The sequence below is a fragment of the Clytia hemisphaerica genome, unplaced genomic scaffold, assembly GCF_902728285.1.
Source record: "Clytia hemisphaerica strain Z4C2 unplaced genomic scaffold, Clytia hemisphaerica genome assembly, whole genome shotgun sequence".
Classification (NCBI taxonomy): domain Eukaryota; kingdom Metazoa; phylum Cnidaria; class Hydrozoa; order Leptothecata; family Clytiidae; genus Clytia; species Clytia hemisphaerica.
In genome coordinates this window covers 444608-461484 of record NW_027104435.1, presented here as the reverse complement: position 1 = coordinate 461484, position 16877 = coordinate 444608, and the positions used below count along the sequence as shown (strand labels likewise).

General features: G+C 35.5%; 1 protein-coding gene across 1 annotated transcript; it reads left to right on the top strand.

The window, feature by feature from the left end:
• The first annotated feature begins 1859 nt into the window (after positions 1-1859).
• LOC136820788 (uncharacterized) lies at positions 1860-16282 on the top strand. Its single transcript, XM_067077014.1, has 5 exons — positions 1860-2242; positions 11644-11733; positions 12545-12961; positions 13363-13491; positions 13710-16282. The coding sequence occupies exons 1-5, from the start codon at positions 2005-2007 to the stop codon at positions 16004-16006; spliced, it is 3171 nt and encodes a 1056-aa protein (XP_066933115.1). The 5' UTR covers positions 1860-2004; the 3' UTR covers positions 16007-16282.
• Positions 16283-16877: the final 595 nt, after the last annotated feature.

The following is a 16877-nucleotide window of genomic DNA, read 5'->3' as shown; positions in this document are numbered from 1 at the left end:
AAAAAAATTGGACAGTTAGACATTATTGAGAAGCGCGAAGCCGACTTTTTTTCTAACAAGTTCTGGTTTCGGATGTTTGCGTACTTTTTTTTATATCCCTGTATAATAATGGTATTATAGTCTCATGAAGTTCTGTACCTAATTTACGGATCGTTGCGTTAGGGTGGTGCTCTCATTAGATATCCATGCGTAGCTATAAATTATGTGACCAGTTTGTTAGTAGACAGTGCTATGTACTGTTCTATTCCTCGAGGTCACTTTTCTTAATTTTTTCTCAAAGAAATGATTTCATCTAAATATTAAAGTGTTATGACAACCGAAAATTCAATATGAAAAAGTTGTTATAGAATATGTAAAATATAATGTTACACGTTCCCTTTCTCACAAGCTTGAATTAAAATGACTTTTATTGTCAGCTTCAGATTACTATATGGCCAAGTTCGAGTTAAGTCATGTTTCATGAATACTGATAGACTTGATTTCGGACTGGCCGCTTTTGCATACATGCATTCCATAATTTCTGTTATGTTATCGAGAGTTTGCCTGCTGACGCTAAGTTAAAGTTGCGTGCAATCATTCTATTGATGGGCATGACAAAAAAAAGGAAAATGACAAGTTGTTGACAAATATTGTGTGATGTTTACAAAAATAAGAAAAAAAGACAACTCTGCGAAAGAAATGGTTTTGGATGTTCTATCTTGTTGTTTGCATGCTTTTGCCAATTTTACAACTGATAATGACAGCATCATTTTTGTTTTGTTTCAATTTTTTGTAACATGTTGTTGATGATGGTATTCTAATTTCCTTTTCCAGCATTCCGTAATGTCATCAGCGTACATTTTGTATTTTTGTACCAACTTGCAACGGCTGGTTTTGTTTGCAATTAAGCTCAAATGTCATACGACTTCTTGAAGATATAAACCTCGTTAAACTTGATGGGCCTGGTGTGGAGGCAAATATGTTTTGGCTTGCTTGAAATTGAATACTTGAGAAGATTGATAAAAATGTAGACATACATTTGCCCGGGGGGGGGCTCAAGGTAAATGACCTACCATACGTGCGGGCCTTAAGGGTATATATTTTCCAAGCTTCCCAAAGTGCACTGTAAGGGTCAGAAATCAGCAAAGATGAGAAACTTACGCACTCTAAGTGTGTAAATTTTCTGAAAATGTGACTATATTTTGCCTGAAAATGGTCACAAATTTTCAAGAAAATGCACCGTAAGGGTCGATTTTTTGCTCAAATTTGCTCAAATTTGTTCAAATTTTGCAAAGATTTACTCATTTCAAAGGCCTAATTTTGGGCCCCACGTATGGTTGTTTTGGAATCAAGTGTCCCTCCCCACGGGACATTTACGTATGGGTTCTTCATTTTGGCGACAAAATGGCCTGATTCTTTTTCCAGATCTGTCATGAAATTACATATATGAATAATGTAGAATACTTTTTCTCCCGTTTGTGGTGGATTTTCCCAAGGGTGTTCGGATATTTTTTTAAAGTCTTAAAGTGGAAATAGAAAATGGTAAACTTATCGAATCTATTTTGAACACAAATGTCCTATTATACACCAAGAACTATTACTAGGCATCTCAGCCGGCTCACAACGTTGTTTCAACGTTCATCTAACGTTAGATGAATGTTATGGGTGTCAGATTGACGTTGCTCTAGCTTACCCGTCCGTTGGGTTCATTTGTTTGGATGATCAATAGAGTTTAAGTTGCAGCAAATGATAACGGCGAATGAAAACGATGGTATTCTGGAAACTTGGCTAACAGTTTTATTATATGTAGAAGTTCAAACTTGGCAAAGATTGATTCACAATATTTCACTGGTGAATTCATTATATTTCCCTTACTCTCTAGATGAAAACTAAAATATTCATATTTTAAATTATAAGAATGCTAAAGAATAGAACTCACAATATTTACAAAATGGAAACTTTATTAATTCAGAGGTAGTGTTGAATTATTAGCCGTCAAACGGTGAAAAAACGTGATACAGAGCTATGTTGTTGACAAAATACAGAGCATGTTGCGGTATATTATGGATTGAAACATTTATCATTTTCGCTGGAAACAAATTATTCATACAAGCTGCACAGTCCATAGATCAATGTGAAACAGAAATTTTAGTATCTGTTTTTGGTACTTTTGGATTATGTTTTATGGTTTTTGCGATTGTTTTGATTGCTTGCTTCATGGCGAGGAAAAAACAAACGAGACCGTTGAACCAATATGCCACTGGTAAGTCTAATTAATTGGTATGAATTTAACCTGCAGCGGAGACAGAATAGTCTTAGAAAATGACAATGATGATCATAGCTCAGTTCTACAAAATGTAGTAAATATCTTATCATTGTCAAACTTATTCCATTTGATAATTAAATTCCACTTTTGAATATCTTTTCAACAAGCACTAAACTATCGTGTACGAATTCCATCAAAAGTTACAACTTTTTCATCTCCACTTCAGATTGTAATGAGACTGACTTAAGTTGAAGTGTGGATTCCGCTTCTAAATGTCATCTTCGGGATGCAAAGGAAATGAACACTTGTATACAACTCCTGTTTCAAAATTAGAATCTGAAAAATGCATTGAATCGGACAAATGTATCGAATGATTAGGAGCTTTGATATTGTCTCTTATCCTCTTTAAGCTTTTGATGTGTTTTAAGGAGACCGGGGTATTTTTCTTCAAATTTGAATGTTTGGGAAAACGGTATGAAAGTTAAATAAAGCAACCTAAAAATGTGTTCATTTTTGTCAGCGTTTTCCTCTCCCTGACTCATTTGATATTAATTTCGAATTGGACACATCTTTTCAAATATTTCGCTTTTCTGAAGTACAAAGTGATGATTCACCCACATACTTAAACCAGCTTCCATAAGATCAATTTACAATTTTGAAAATAGGTATTTTGTTCAGTAGTCATCGAATAGAAAATCTTTTTGATTTCAATGACCTTATAAAAGTTAGTACGGGAACTTTTGGATATTTAAAAGCACGTTTTGTACGTCTAATTTTTTTCAAAGTCCCATTTACTCCAACTTGGATAAGCTTTAACGTTCCATTCAAATCTTATGGACAATGTTTGTATAGGCTCGTAAGTAAATGAACAGCTCAGAAGACCTTTTTCTAGGTCATAAATTTACATTATCCGTTACTCTTTAGGGCAAGCTTCAAAATTGTAGTACCCCTATCTCATATCTGATAATGTGAATTTTCTGAAGGTTGATATCTACCGAGTTCTTCCGAACTTCTCAAAGACAGATCCTCGTGAACCAGGAAAAAGAAACCATAAAACGTTTTCTCATGATATACATAGAAACGCATTTTTAATTACGCTTCATCAAAAGTATTAAATAAACTTCCTGGATAAACCTATGCGGAAAATTGCATTGATTTGATTCGATTAATGGAAATTAATAAGAGAGATTTCTTCGAGTTTTATTTGGATTGTAAACATTGACTGCATCTCCAAATCTTTTCATTGGACAATTCCGGTAGCTATCAACATCACAACCAATTAGGATTTTAAAATCTATTCCAGAGATGCTTTGCACACTAGGCAAGGATTGTACTTTACACAACTGTGTCAAATTATGTAGCTGCAATCAAAAATCATTATCAATGGGAATACAGGCCCTTTAAGAAAAGGTTCGGAAACTCCTTGGCTAAAACTTGAACCACCACGCAGAGTTAAGACCAGGTCAATACTTTACACTTTATACATACATTTATACTTTTCGAAGACAAGGAGGGAATTTAAGGAGAAGTGTCGCAAAATATTAGTGATTAGTCCAATACGACTTGGCAAGAAATTTTGCTGTGGGAAGGTATGATTGCTTTTTGACTAAATTATAGGTGATATTGATGGTTGCCAGATAAATATAACTAATTTCGATAGCCTTCACAATATCAAAATTGTTGCTAAAGTTATGGCAAGAAGTATTGAAAGTAGTTTCATTGAAGACAATATTCCCACTAGTGCGATGTTAAATCTCCCTTCTTGGAATTGGTTCAAATCAATGAGATAAATGGTGGGTGAGATAGAAGCTCTAAACCATGTCAAAAGAAGAACTTTTTTTAAATTGAAAATCATTTTATTGATAGAATGTATTCCAAGGTCAATAACTGCCAAAATCTTTATTGGGATCTGAACCCCGTTTGCCTCACAACGTTGTCTCAATGTTCACCTAAATTTTTGAGGGCTGTATATGCGAAGAGGGGGTTGAAAGTTTATATGGATACTAATGGATGCTTTAAATTTAATGAAAAACCAGTTGGATCAGCAGTCCTGAGATAAAAGCTTACATAACTTAACGTCTGATGTTTCATTTTACCAAAAAGAAGACAAAATCTGTCGATAAACCAACTGATAAAATCTTTTAGTTCGGTTTCGATAACACTTTCTGGAATTTGGGCATTCTTACCACCGTTTATCGTAAGATCTTTTATTTCTAAGTTCCCTCTGCCTTCTTAATGACAGTAATTTGTATGGACTGGAAAAACTCGTAATTCATATTATCCATTCAGTGAATCTGGACAGATTCCCAAGAACTTTTCAGATCTTAAATGTATTGCCAATCTGATTTTCAGCAGATCATGTGATGGCGGGCCTGTTCTCTCAAAATTATTTTTAGATCAGAACCATAACATTTTGAAATAGCTGTTGTATAATGCGGGAGAAAGGCTTATTACATCAGAGGGGCTTTATGTTTGTAGATCTGCTTTTCGTTGAATATTCTTATAAGGGATAAATGATGAAGACTTGGTGCCAGATGAAATTCGATGAATTTAAGTGTAAAGTAGGTGATGCTGATTGATCATCCTACTATAAGGTTGCATTTTAATTTGATAGTCTCTTTGAGACAAAAATTTGGAAAAACTCCAAGCTATTGTTATCCATTAGGAGGGATATTTCTTTCTTTATTACAGCAAAAAGACACTAACTGCAATGTTACAATCAATCCATAGGCCATGGTACGGTATATAACATTTTTCAACTGCATGATGAAAATTGCATAATTTGTGACCCTTTAAAATAGGTGTGTTAACCATGTCATCTTGAACCAATCAGAAACAAAGAATTATCAGAAATTCTTCCCCCAAACCAAAATTACGTCACTATCCAATAAACGCACTAAGTATTTTGATGATGGTATGTCATTTGCTGAATAATTAAAAAGATCTCTAGGTTTTGGTTTTAATATAACTTTTCACTTTTAGTCTTTAATGATTTTAGAAAAGATCCCATCAAAAGATCTTAAAAATTCAAGCTATTGATCTGTCAAGGCCAAAACTTTGTTGACTATTCCCCCTCTTTGAGTTTCAATCCGATAAAATCTAATGTTTTTTTCAAGTAACGGATATCAAGACGGTCGAATTTCAAACCGTTGGCTTAGCGTGTCTCCGCCAGTCAAGACCTACATTTTGGGGTCAGAACCACCAGCTAGGGCTCTTTTTTGGTTTGAAAGTGGAGCACATCATTGCAAAACTTTTGCAGAATTCAGCAAATAAGAACTTGAAAATCAAAAAGCAAGACCTTGTCAATAAAATTGACGCTTAAATGTAACTTACATTTCTTAAGCTGGTCATAATGCAATAAAGCAAGTTAGAGGGAAAGAATTCAAAGAATTTTTACCATTCCATTTGATTTTCCTTATAACAAAGATTTTGTAACATGAGCTCCATGTATGTTATACAAACCCGTGGGAAAGATTTCTGACAAAGTTCAATGTTTAAATTCCTCTTTCTTGATATTTTCTATTTTTATTTGAGGGATTATCAAAGGTCTAGAGTTTCGATTTAAGTGCAATTTTTCTTCCCTTCTTTTTTAAATCAAGCCTCTAACTTGCCTCTAATTTGACAAAAGTCACGTTTTTTAAACGTTATTAGAACTAGCCTTAACATGTATACTTATAAATTTCCCGTGCATTGTCCCGACACCCCTTTAGCGTTCATCTAGCCGAAATTTCAAGTAGAGATAAACTTATAGAAAATCTTGCAGCATGTTCTCAATAGACGTGTTACACTGTTGATTATATCTAATATTTACCTTATTTCTACCCCAAGTGTATTGCTTTGTATTGCTCAGTGTGTTAATTAGGGTCAATCTTTGAAACAGCTCCTCTCACTTTCTAAAAAATGTTGAAACTTTATTAATACGTCCCCGGTAGGAAAATACCCTGGGAAATTGACTTATACTTCATTCCCATCCGAAATTAAATGTTTAAAAATTGCACTGCAAAACTATCCCTGGATTTTTGAACCTTTGAACAATAGAATTTCTATCCCCATTGGGATTTCAATAGGAATTTTTATCCTAGCTGAGGAAAAAAGTTCCACTGGGGCTGTGAGACAGGGATGTTATGTAATATACTTGAGCCTTTTGTTTGGTACTGTTGTTTTTACCCTAAATAGGTTTCTCAGGCTAAAAATCTTCTTCAAATCAGATGAATTTTGAGATGTAAGGGAGGGGCAAAATTTGTGGTTCAGTTTCCTAAAATATATTCATATGAATCTCATTAAAAGGAGATCTTAAACCGTGTACGAGTTTTTAATCCGACGTAATGAGTCTAACTGTTTTCTTTCTCTCAGAATGTCATTATATAATTATATTATCGAGCAATTACTTCCAATTAAATGTTCATTTTCTAAAGTCAATGGATGATTAAAAGCAAAAGGCTGTTGTTTCTATTTTCGAAATATCATTAACCTTGCTGAGCTGCGAGAGCTGCCAAACAAAAAATAAATTCCTAATTGGCTCTGGAGCCCTTTGGAGATCTTTTGATTACTAGTCCTTCTTGCCCAGAAAAGAAAAAGAAGTTAATCAAGTTTTGGCAAAAGAATGCTTAACCATGAATTTTCTAAAAATAAAGTTCTTTAAACCATAAATGCAGTGACTCTTACATTTTAAATTTTGGCTTTTCCAGTGACTATTCTCATTGAAATATTTGTTTCTTTTGATTAAGCGGAATGCATTATGTGTGGGCATTTTACCAAAACATTTCAGAATTAGTAAATATGGTGGGATGTGGGTGGGAGATGATTCCGTACATGTAAAACAACATCTTTCTTGAAACGAGATTTTGCTGTCACGACAATACCGTGTATTAACCAGATCCGGTATCTGCGGAAATTTCAAAATTCATTGCTATGGCAGACTATGCTATACGTGAAATACACTCTGATACAGAGTAGGCAAAATCACTCAAAGAGTTTTTGAATCGATAAGTGATAAGTCTTCTTTAAGAACAACTTCAACAGGTATCCCATATTATATCTGGCACTTTCATCATTTCTCCCTATATATTTGCAGAGCTTGGCAGAACTAAAAAGGGAAACATATTTAATTACCAGTTTCATTTGTAAATTCAGATTTATCATTGAATTTGGAGCCGCAATTCTTTGTAATTGGATGCATAAAGTTCCCACGTTTTTACCACATTCTCGAATTCATTGCTGGACTTCGGTCATATTGGCATTGAGAGTATTTTAAACGAATTTTAAATATCCAAAGATTCATTCGAAAGAAATGCTCAAAACTGAAACTATCAAGTAAATGCCATGCATATTTTAGGGGTATTAAACTATTGAATAAAATGATAAGCCACCTACAGCTTATGGATCTTCTGATAATTGCGTGGAATGTTATTATCCTATTGAACAGGATAAGCAGCAGGTGCCTACAGACCCTTAAATCAAGCTGGTTAGGCTAAACTGTCTTTGAAAAAGGAAGTACGACATTTAATGAATTAAAATGGAGTTCAAGCTTCGAAAATTGTGCTCCATTTTCATCTTGAATGCAAATTTCAACATTTTTCAATTCAAAAAGCTATTGAATTTTAATGGTAAAATCGTGACTTTCCCAAAGACATTTTTATTCAACTCTCTGTTCGAATTTAGAAAACTGTCCTCACTTGCAAAGGAGATTAGCAGCTATGCAAGTTATGTGAGAAGAATTGGGTGGAAAAAATCTCAAGAGGTGACAATAAACTAGGTATTACGATTGAGTGAGGTGAGATTGCTCTGGCCTTGTTTCCTAGTGTTTCATGCCGGATAAAAACGCACTTGATCCAAACAAATGTTAGCTGACAGGCCACCATAGCGTAGACGGCTCTAACGGGTCGATTCTACCCAACTCAATCAATGACCTGGAATCTTCAGTAAAAGAGAATCCTAAAAGAGAAGCCAGCCATCATCATACAATATGATATCAATTTTGTTTTTCCGGATAACGGAATTGTTTCACACGTGCCTACAGATAACGACTTCAAGTTATGCATACAGGAAAGGTAACTGGGTCTATTTCGAATTCTTGTCGCTTTTGCGATACGGAAGGATTTAAGTAAAGGAGAACATAGATAATTCAATATCATCTACTCAGTAGCTTAGCTGTCTAATTCTTAAAATATTTCTTTAAAATAGGATTCCATTCTCTAAATGTTCCAAATACATCAGTACCGCTATGTAACGAAAGATGTATCTCGAAATTAATTAATCTCGAAGCCCTGGATAAATCAGAACAATTCTCAATTTACACTATAGACTAGTATAAAGGTTTTTAAAGTTTACCCAGTTTTGTTACAAAGGGCTTGAAATGATAATCAAGACAGTCTGTAAAGAGGACAAATTTCATTGATGTTTGATTCCCTCAATTCAGAACCGTCAGGGTGATCGTGCAGGAGTCAAAGTGCCTAGAAAACTTTAACTTTGCGTACCTGTCACCTTGCAAACAATTGGTCCCCCGTAATTCGCAAAACTTAAACCCCCCCTCCCAATTTCAAAATTCTTAAACCCTTGCGGTGAATGACCAGTAACTTATAACAAAAGGATTCACGACACGGAATTGCACAATCAGTAAATAGCTGATAAGAATCTGATAAGCTATAAATTTTTTATAAGAACAACCAAATATTTGAAGCCTCTGGATGTTCTTAACCTTTTTAGCTTGAAGACTTATAATGTTCTTTAAAATGTTCTTATTTTTACCTTGAGTATTTCTGTGTCATTTTCCCCAAGAATTTGAGTGTATCAGAGTCCGCAAAGACTGAAAATGTTCTTAACTTAACATTTTTGGCAATCAAGGCTTATGTTTTTGGATAGCTTGTTCTTATAAAAATCAAACGTGTAGTTTCTAGGGGTTTAATTTGAGCTAGTTCATGCTCACGCAAGAATTTTAGACAATACATTTTACAATCAATTATCTTAATAAGTGAGGCCACAATTCTATTTTCTATTTTTTATTACAACAAGTGTGGTCATACTATAAAAGTTGATAAGGATCTATTTATCAAAATAGAAAACAGTAAAAAAGGTAGAGAAAGGAAAATGCTTAGCATACCAAAACATTGCTTCGCCTTCCTATTAGATTTACGCTTTTCGCTTTTCTGATATCTTTAATAGGGATTTAAATATTGAAAAGAAAGCATCATTAAATGAAACGCTCTCAGCTCAGCTGACAAAAAGATACAAAGTCTGGCGCCACGAGTGCTATATGATGTATTTTAATTCGACATTAAGGACGATTTATACCTGCAATGTTTTTATATAATACTGCTCCTTTTAGTGAACTTTCATCCCCTACTTGTGTAAGTGAAATACTCCTACGCCAACTGTAGAACATAAAAGGCTAGAGAAAAGAATCCCCAAGAAATATTAGTGAATTTTCTGTGAAGCTATGTTTCTATATGTAAATTTGTTGGTTTCGAAATACCCGCAAAGGATACTGCCTCTTTATTTGAAAAAAGGAGACTTCTTACTTTCCGCAAATTTTGAAATTGGTGTTAAAAATAAATTAAAGACCCTAAATACCTCGAATACCATGGAAAATGATTTGTTTTGTAGTTTCCATGACAACCGTCGCACTTGATATTACCGCAAAGTATTTAAATTTAATGACCCTTCAAATACATTTCCAAATTATTCAAACATTCCAAAACTCTTTCCAAATGCATCAAAGTGATATGCCAAAAACATCCCTTCATGGTCCAAAAGTTTATTTTTCAAAAGTTTTTCTTCAACACTTTTTTCGTTCTGGACAAAACCTGTAAAACTTCAAATATCTCTTTATCTTATTCAAAGCTTTCTTGCCAAATTAGCCAAATATCCTTTGTTACTGGCAATCCTTTTGAGGATATTCACTTGATTTCTACCCCAAAACATTTATTAGACACAAAAGATTTATGGCCAACACCGTTTAAAGCTCCTCTTTGTCTAATATGTGTTGTGTTGGATGTTCATAATTTTAAGCCTAAAAATGTTCTTAGCATGTTCTTATTTCCATCATTTTTTGTACACGCTTTTTGTATAAGAATGTTGTTCTTCCAATTCATCATAAATATCCTTAATTTTTCGGGTAAAATCATCCTGCAATATTCTTACGATATTTTTAGGTTTAGGGGAGGGTACTAGGGTTAGCGAATGAGGGGTATGTGCGCCGGACGGGACCTCCAAAAACCGACCCTTAGAGAGACTTTTTGGATTTTTGTTTTCGATTTTTGAAAAAAGTCATACCCTTAGAGAGACTTTATTACAATTTTTTTTTTTGATTTTTGAAAAAAGTCATACCCTTAGAGAGACTTTATTACAATTTTTTTTTGATTTTTGAAAAAGTCATACCCTTAGAGAGACTTTATTACAATTTTTTTTTGATTTTTGAAAAAAGTCATACCCTTAGAGAGACTTTATTACAATTTTTTTTTGATTTTTGAAAAAAGTCATACCCTTAGAGAGACTTTATTACAATTTTTTTTTTGATTTTTGAAAAAAGTCATACCCTTAGAGAGACTTTATTACAATTTTTTCTCTGGAAATCAAAAAATTTCTTAAAAATCCTTAATTTTCCGACCCTTAGAGAGACTTTGAAAGGTGAAAAAAAACCGACCCTTAGAGAGACTTTTTGAATTTTTTTTTTGATTTTCGAAAAAAGTCATACCCTTAGAGAGACTTTATTACAATTTTTTCTCTGGAAATCAAAAAATTTCTTAAAAATCCTTAATTTTCCGACCCTTAGAGAGACTTTGAAAGGTGAAAAAAAACCGACCCTTACCGTCCGCACATACCCATCATCCATTTTTGCCTAAGTACCCCCCCGGATCTAAACCCAGCCGAAATTTAGCATGTATGTAATACAAACACCTCAAGCAAAAATATGTTTTTTTGGAACTTGGGTAATAATCGGCAGTAAAATTGCCCTAAATTGCTCATTCTTAGATTCATTTGACGAATTCCATGATGGTGGTATTCTTACAATATTTTTAATTTATAAAGAAAACGTGTATTTTTGTCCAATTTCCTAAGAAATTAGGTATTTTAGAGTTTTTGACACCCTCTGTACTTGCAGTTTCTTTCATTACGACAGTACACTCTAAAAATCCTGAAAGGGGTATCCTTATGGGCTGAGCCCACAGTAAGTCGCTAACCTTCAGTGACGCCCCTCCCCCGGATGAATTAGACAACCATATCACGTCTTTGTTCATTTATTGGATTTGAAATCCTCATCCATTGGATAAAGAGAATGAGACGAAGCTGTTTAGATAAATCTTGAAATTTCTTGTTTTGTTCTCTTACCAGCCAATTGAAATTTCTTGTTTTGTTCACTTACCAGGCAATTGAAATTTCTTGTTTTGTTCACTTACCAGGCAATCAGCAACGTTCACATAAAATGAATGACATCGAAGGTCGAAGAAATAAAGTTTTCGAAGACGAGAAAGATGACGATGAGTTTCCTAGTAAGTATGGGGCTATTCCAGAAATACCCCCTATGGTGTGACGTCCAGGGTGGTCTGGAAAGTAGAAAATCCAGGGTGATTTTTTTTTTTTGAATGAAAAAATCCAGGGTGGTCAGTATAACGAGGTCGAAAATCCAGGGTGGTCCAATAAATTGGAAGAAAAAATCGAAGGAGGTCCCAAAAAATTGGAAGTCACCTTTTGAAATAAAAACCTCCTCCACATTGGGGTACAAATTTTTTCTGGGATAGCCCATTATGGATAATCTGGTAATTGTTAAGGGATAGTGTTAGTTTTTACAATAGAATTTTCTGTATTACTATATTTTCCTTGGGAATCACCTGCTCCTCTGCTTAATAAAAATACTTGATACACTACAGTACACTTCACCACAAGTATTTGGAAAATGGAATTCCCATAATTGAGTGCACTTTACACGACAGCTTCGAGTGTTTAGTAATGCAAGAAGTGACGTCATTTTCAGTTTTCGAGTCATTGATGTTAGAAAATTATACTTGAATAATTTCTTTAAAAATTCATCATAAAATAACTCGAATACTGTATTGTGATGGCAGGAGTTCTGCTTCTAAATGGTTTGTTAGGTTCTTTAAAAAAAACTGTCACTTCCTTCGTCTAGTTTTTACAAGTAACTTTTCCTCTGCTGGGATGTGCCGAAATCCGATTACCCTATCCCGCCCGTCCTGGCCAAGGCACAATATGCCCATATTCTGAAGTATGCATGACGTTATGGCACTCGCACTGTTAGTCTTTACTTGAATCTCAAATTACCTCGATCATGATAATTTTTTATAGACGGTGGTCGAAAAAGACAAGACAGTGGTTTTATTGCATCAAGTAATGAATCAATCGTGCCACTCCCTGAAATGTACAACCTCGGCCCACGAAGGTCACCTTCCATGCCCAACCTTCGTTTAAATTCCAACAACGAACAACAAACTAACTCTGAGGGTGAAGTATTTGCAATCGAAGCAAACAGTGTCCAGAAAAACCATCACAACTGTCCGAAAATGGTTTCTATCGGACTATCGACAGACGACTTGGATCATAATATGAACTTGAAATCATTGATGCTTCCCCGTCTTACAGAGACAGTTGTTTTGCAGAAGAAGTCATCCAACTGTACTGGTCTTGATTTCGGAGTTGGCGGAGTCTATATCAAAGATTTCGATAAAAGAGATATCGCATTCAAGAAAGGAGAGCTGTCAATAGGTAAGCAAAAAGTCCTTCCTCCGACTCCAATTGTATGATTCAGCCCTCTGGGGCTCACTGATTATTAATTTTGGGAGCCGGGGCTAAAAAAGTCTCTTACATTTGAGTTTGAAGCCCACTTATTTCCCATCCAGAACGCACCTAGAACGCGCTGCAATCATGACGACGGATTGTATCTAGCGGTTCTTTAGTTTTTGAGGACTACATTTTTTTTTAAATATAGGGGATAGATTTTACTTTCAATAGTCTCTTAACATAGCTATTAAGTTGTTTTTTCGGGGGTATAGTGCAAACGTAAAGCTGCACTGGTTGTAATAAATGATGAACCTTATAAAAGAAAAGGAGAAAGTACTTCCATTGACATATCAAATCAATAATGTCTCGTTTTTTTCTGTCATCAGGCGACGAAGTATTATCAATAAACAACCATTCACTCAGTGGTTCCACCCACATGGAAGCCTTCTCATTACTGGCAAAATCAGGACCAGAAGTTAAATTGGAAATCATTCGAGGTGTGTTTGCTGATAAAGGTATGTGTTTAGTATATACTTTTTCTTTGGTAGGAATCAGCTTTAGGATCCTGAGTTTTATTTTAATCCAATACATATCAAGCATCTTTTCAGTCTGCTTCAGCAAAATTTATACCCCTATATCGCTGTCTTGGTAATAATTTTCAAAGCTGCAATAAGGTTTCTATTCATCAATTTACATATTTCTTTATACTTTTTCTAAATTCTTTCATTTTTAGCTGATAACACGTCGTTGTACAGTGCAGATTTCCAAATGTTTCAGAGCAGTAGCGATGACGAAGAACTGATGGAAACTCACAGTCAGAAAATATTCTCTTCCACATCACCGACAAATATCCCGAAATCGTTCTCCGGAGAGAATCTGAATCGATTACCAAGAGTCATTGCTGATGCTGATAACCTATCTTTCGATGGAAACGAGAGTATCGATTTAGCCCGAATCAAACGAAACACCTCCGATTCGTATTTATTAAAAACAGTCAGTACGGTCCATTCGAATAACAGTAGTCAAAGTGAAAGCGGCTCACCAAAACGCTTCATTACCGAACAACCCAGTGATGCATCAACGAGAACCGATCTCCATGGCAACAACGGTACCACAAACACCGTCGAGGTACACCAAGAACTCTCCAAAATTCTTTTAGCCAATCCAAACCTTTTTATGGACTTCCTTGCTTCTGTTCAAGCAAAGGAAAAACCATGCCCACGATTAAAACGGAACTCGAACGATTCATGTGAGCATTGCCACCATAGTCGGAACACGTCTTCGGAGCGACAACGTCAGCATAGTCGGCATAGTTCAAACGAGCAATATATTGGGCATGCGCACTATGGCTCCGACCATCGTCATAATCGGCATTGCTCGTGTGAAAATCCTCGCTTTCTGCCTCATAACGATGAAACAAATGACGATTCAAATTTTTCGAAATTCCATCGCACAAATAGTTCAGATGAGCTTGGTTCAAACGTTAATGGTCATTCGAAAATTTACAGATCACAGTCTGTTGAGAGTACTACAAACGCACCTATATTCACAATCGATTCTTACTCAAGGCATCCGGAACAAAATCACGTCAACAGACCAGTGATTGATTCATTACCACAGCCTCCAAAACAACCAAGTGACGTTGAACAAAAACAACGGTTATATGAACTTTTGAAACAAAAAGCATCCTTAGAGCAACTGATTCACCAACATCAACAACAGAACAAATCCAACGAACTCGTCAACTCGTCTGCTCATCCTGAAAATGTGGTCGTTCAAAGAGGTTATAATAATGATTACATTGTCCCCATCAATGGTTCCACATACCCAAACATAGCAGCAGGCTACAGTAAACAGATGCATCGTAGTAAAGACAATTCTCCTGTAAGACGTACTTCTCCTGTCGTGTTTCCAACGCAAAACGTACCACGTTTCGTAGCAACAACATCTATAAACAGTACTATTACTACAACAGGTTCTGAATACAGACACAGTAGTTCTCCACATCTTGGCTCTCCTCAGAACTCCATATCGACTACTACCCCAGTCAGCCTACAACGTAAACCACCTCCAGACTATGCTAGTATTAAGCGGAACACCAGTGACCTATCAGGAGATGAAAGTACCGTTGTGGTACCGACGACGTCTCCCCAAAGGGATCCAGTGAACATTGACGCAGATTTTATGCGCAAAATGACACAAAAGTATAGCGAACCACGCTTACGTAAGAACCCACCGCCGTACTATAACGCAGTTAGTGATGGGGGTAACCCAGAGGGAGTTGTATTACGTAAAAAGACTCACAATTCTTCGAATCGTTCCAGACCACATTCTTACACAGAAACGGGAGGTAATGTAGTTTACGATCCGAACATTATATTCAATGATTCCATGAGAGGAAATCTGAATCCTCAAAACACTCCGAATCTTCCAACAGAACCAGACACTGAAATAGACACAGAGAAACGTAAGCATCCTAAACGAACTCATTCCATGCCTGCAGTTAAACAAATAGACTTAAGACCACAATCAGCGCAATCCTTTCTTACAAATAATACATCAAATGATAATCTAACACAAATTCCACCACAAATTGCACCGCAATATCAAACGGTCAATACCCAGCAACCACCGCCTGCCTTTACAGAGCAACTACCACAATACCAGCCACCGCAACTAAGCGGCGCACAAGCGGCTCCACATTATATTGAACCAGCAGTGTCAGCGCCATATTTAACACAAGCCACTAGTGAAGAAACACTACATACAAGCACGGGTGAGTACCAGCAGGCTCCAAAGAAACTCCGCACTCGCCAACAACGTGCACAGGACAGTTTCAATCGCCGTAAATCAATAGATTCGGGAACTTTACGCAAACTCGCTGAAGAGATGTATGAAAACCCAGCTCTTGGTGGAGAGTTTCCGATCCTTTCCCAACTTCTCGGTGAATCCCAGTTTACTGCCAGTGAACGAAGGTCTCAAGCTTTGTATCGCCATAAATCTACCGAGGCTTTGTTTACTCAATTTTAATAAAATTTGAATTTGTCATTATTAGAGAGTCAATATTTGATTCGACTTTTGTTCAAATTGGTTTAGAAATTATTATAATGAATTTTTTTGCACTTTTTTTTGATCATTTTTTTGTTATACTATAATCAATGTTCCTTCTTGTTCGAAAATATTTTTAAATGTTCTATCTTATTTATGTATATTAGTTTAATAATATTCGAAAGAAGTATAGGTTTATTTAAATCATTATAAAAACAAAAATTACTAAACCCATGAATTGAAAAAAATAAACTGATAATATGTTCTCGATTATTTTCTCACCAAATACAAAATCTTTAAACGCAAAGTCTCCTAAAAAATGAGGGCGGAGGTACTAAGTGTACTAAGTTTCCGGATGAAGGGTGGCTATCGGTGGAATTTGGAAATATTAAAATTTCTAATCAAAATGAAATAAAAGCAATTGTAATCAGGACTGTGATCCCCGAAATGCTTTGTAGGGGCCGCATAGCCGTTGGCCTAGGTTCCTACCCTAAGCACTGCCAAAAAAAACTGTCAAACGAAAAATAGTTTAACAATCCTTGTCATTCACAACCCATACCCCCCCCCCCCCAAAAAAAAAAGGAAAAATGTTGGTGCAACGGCCAAAATACTTTGTTGTCGAAGATTGCTCTAATACTTTCCGATTCCTGTGTACCATACAGTAAACCAAATGACAATATCTCTACCGTAGTTACCGTTAACAATCCAAAAGTTCGCTAAACAATCAAACGCGCCAAAATGACAACAATTTGGATAGTGCTGCTGTGCAGCGAATTTCTTTCATTTGATTGTTGAGCGAACTTTTGGATTTTTGACGGTAACTACGGTAGATAACTCGATCTAGAATTTTAGA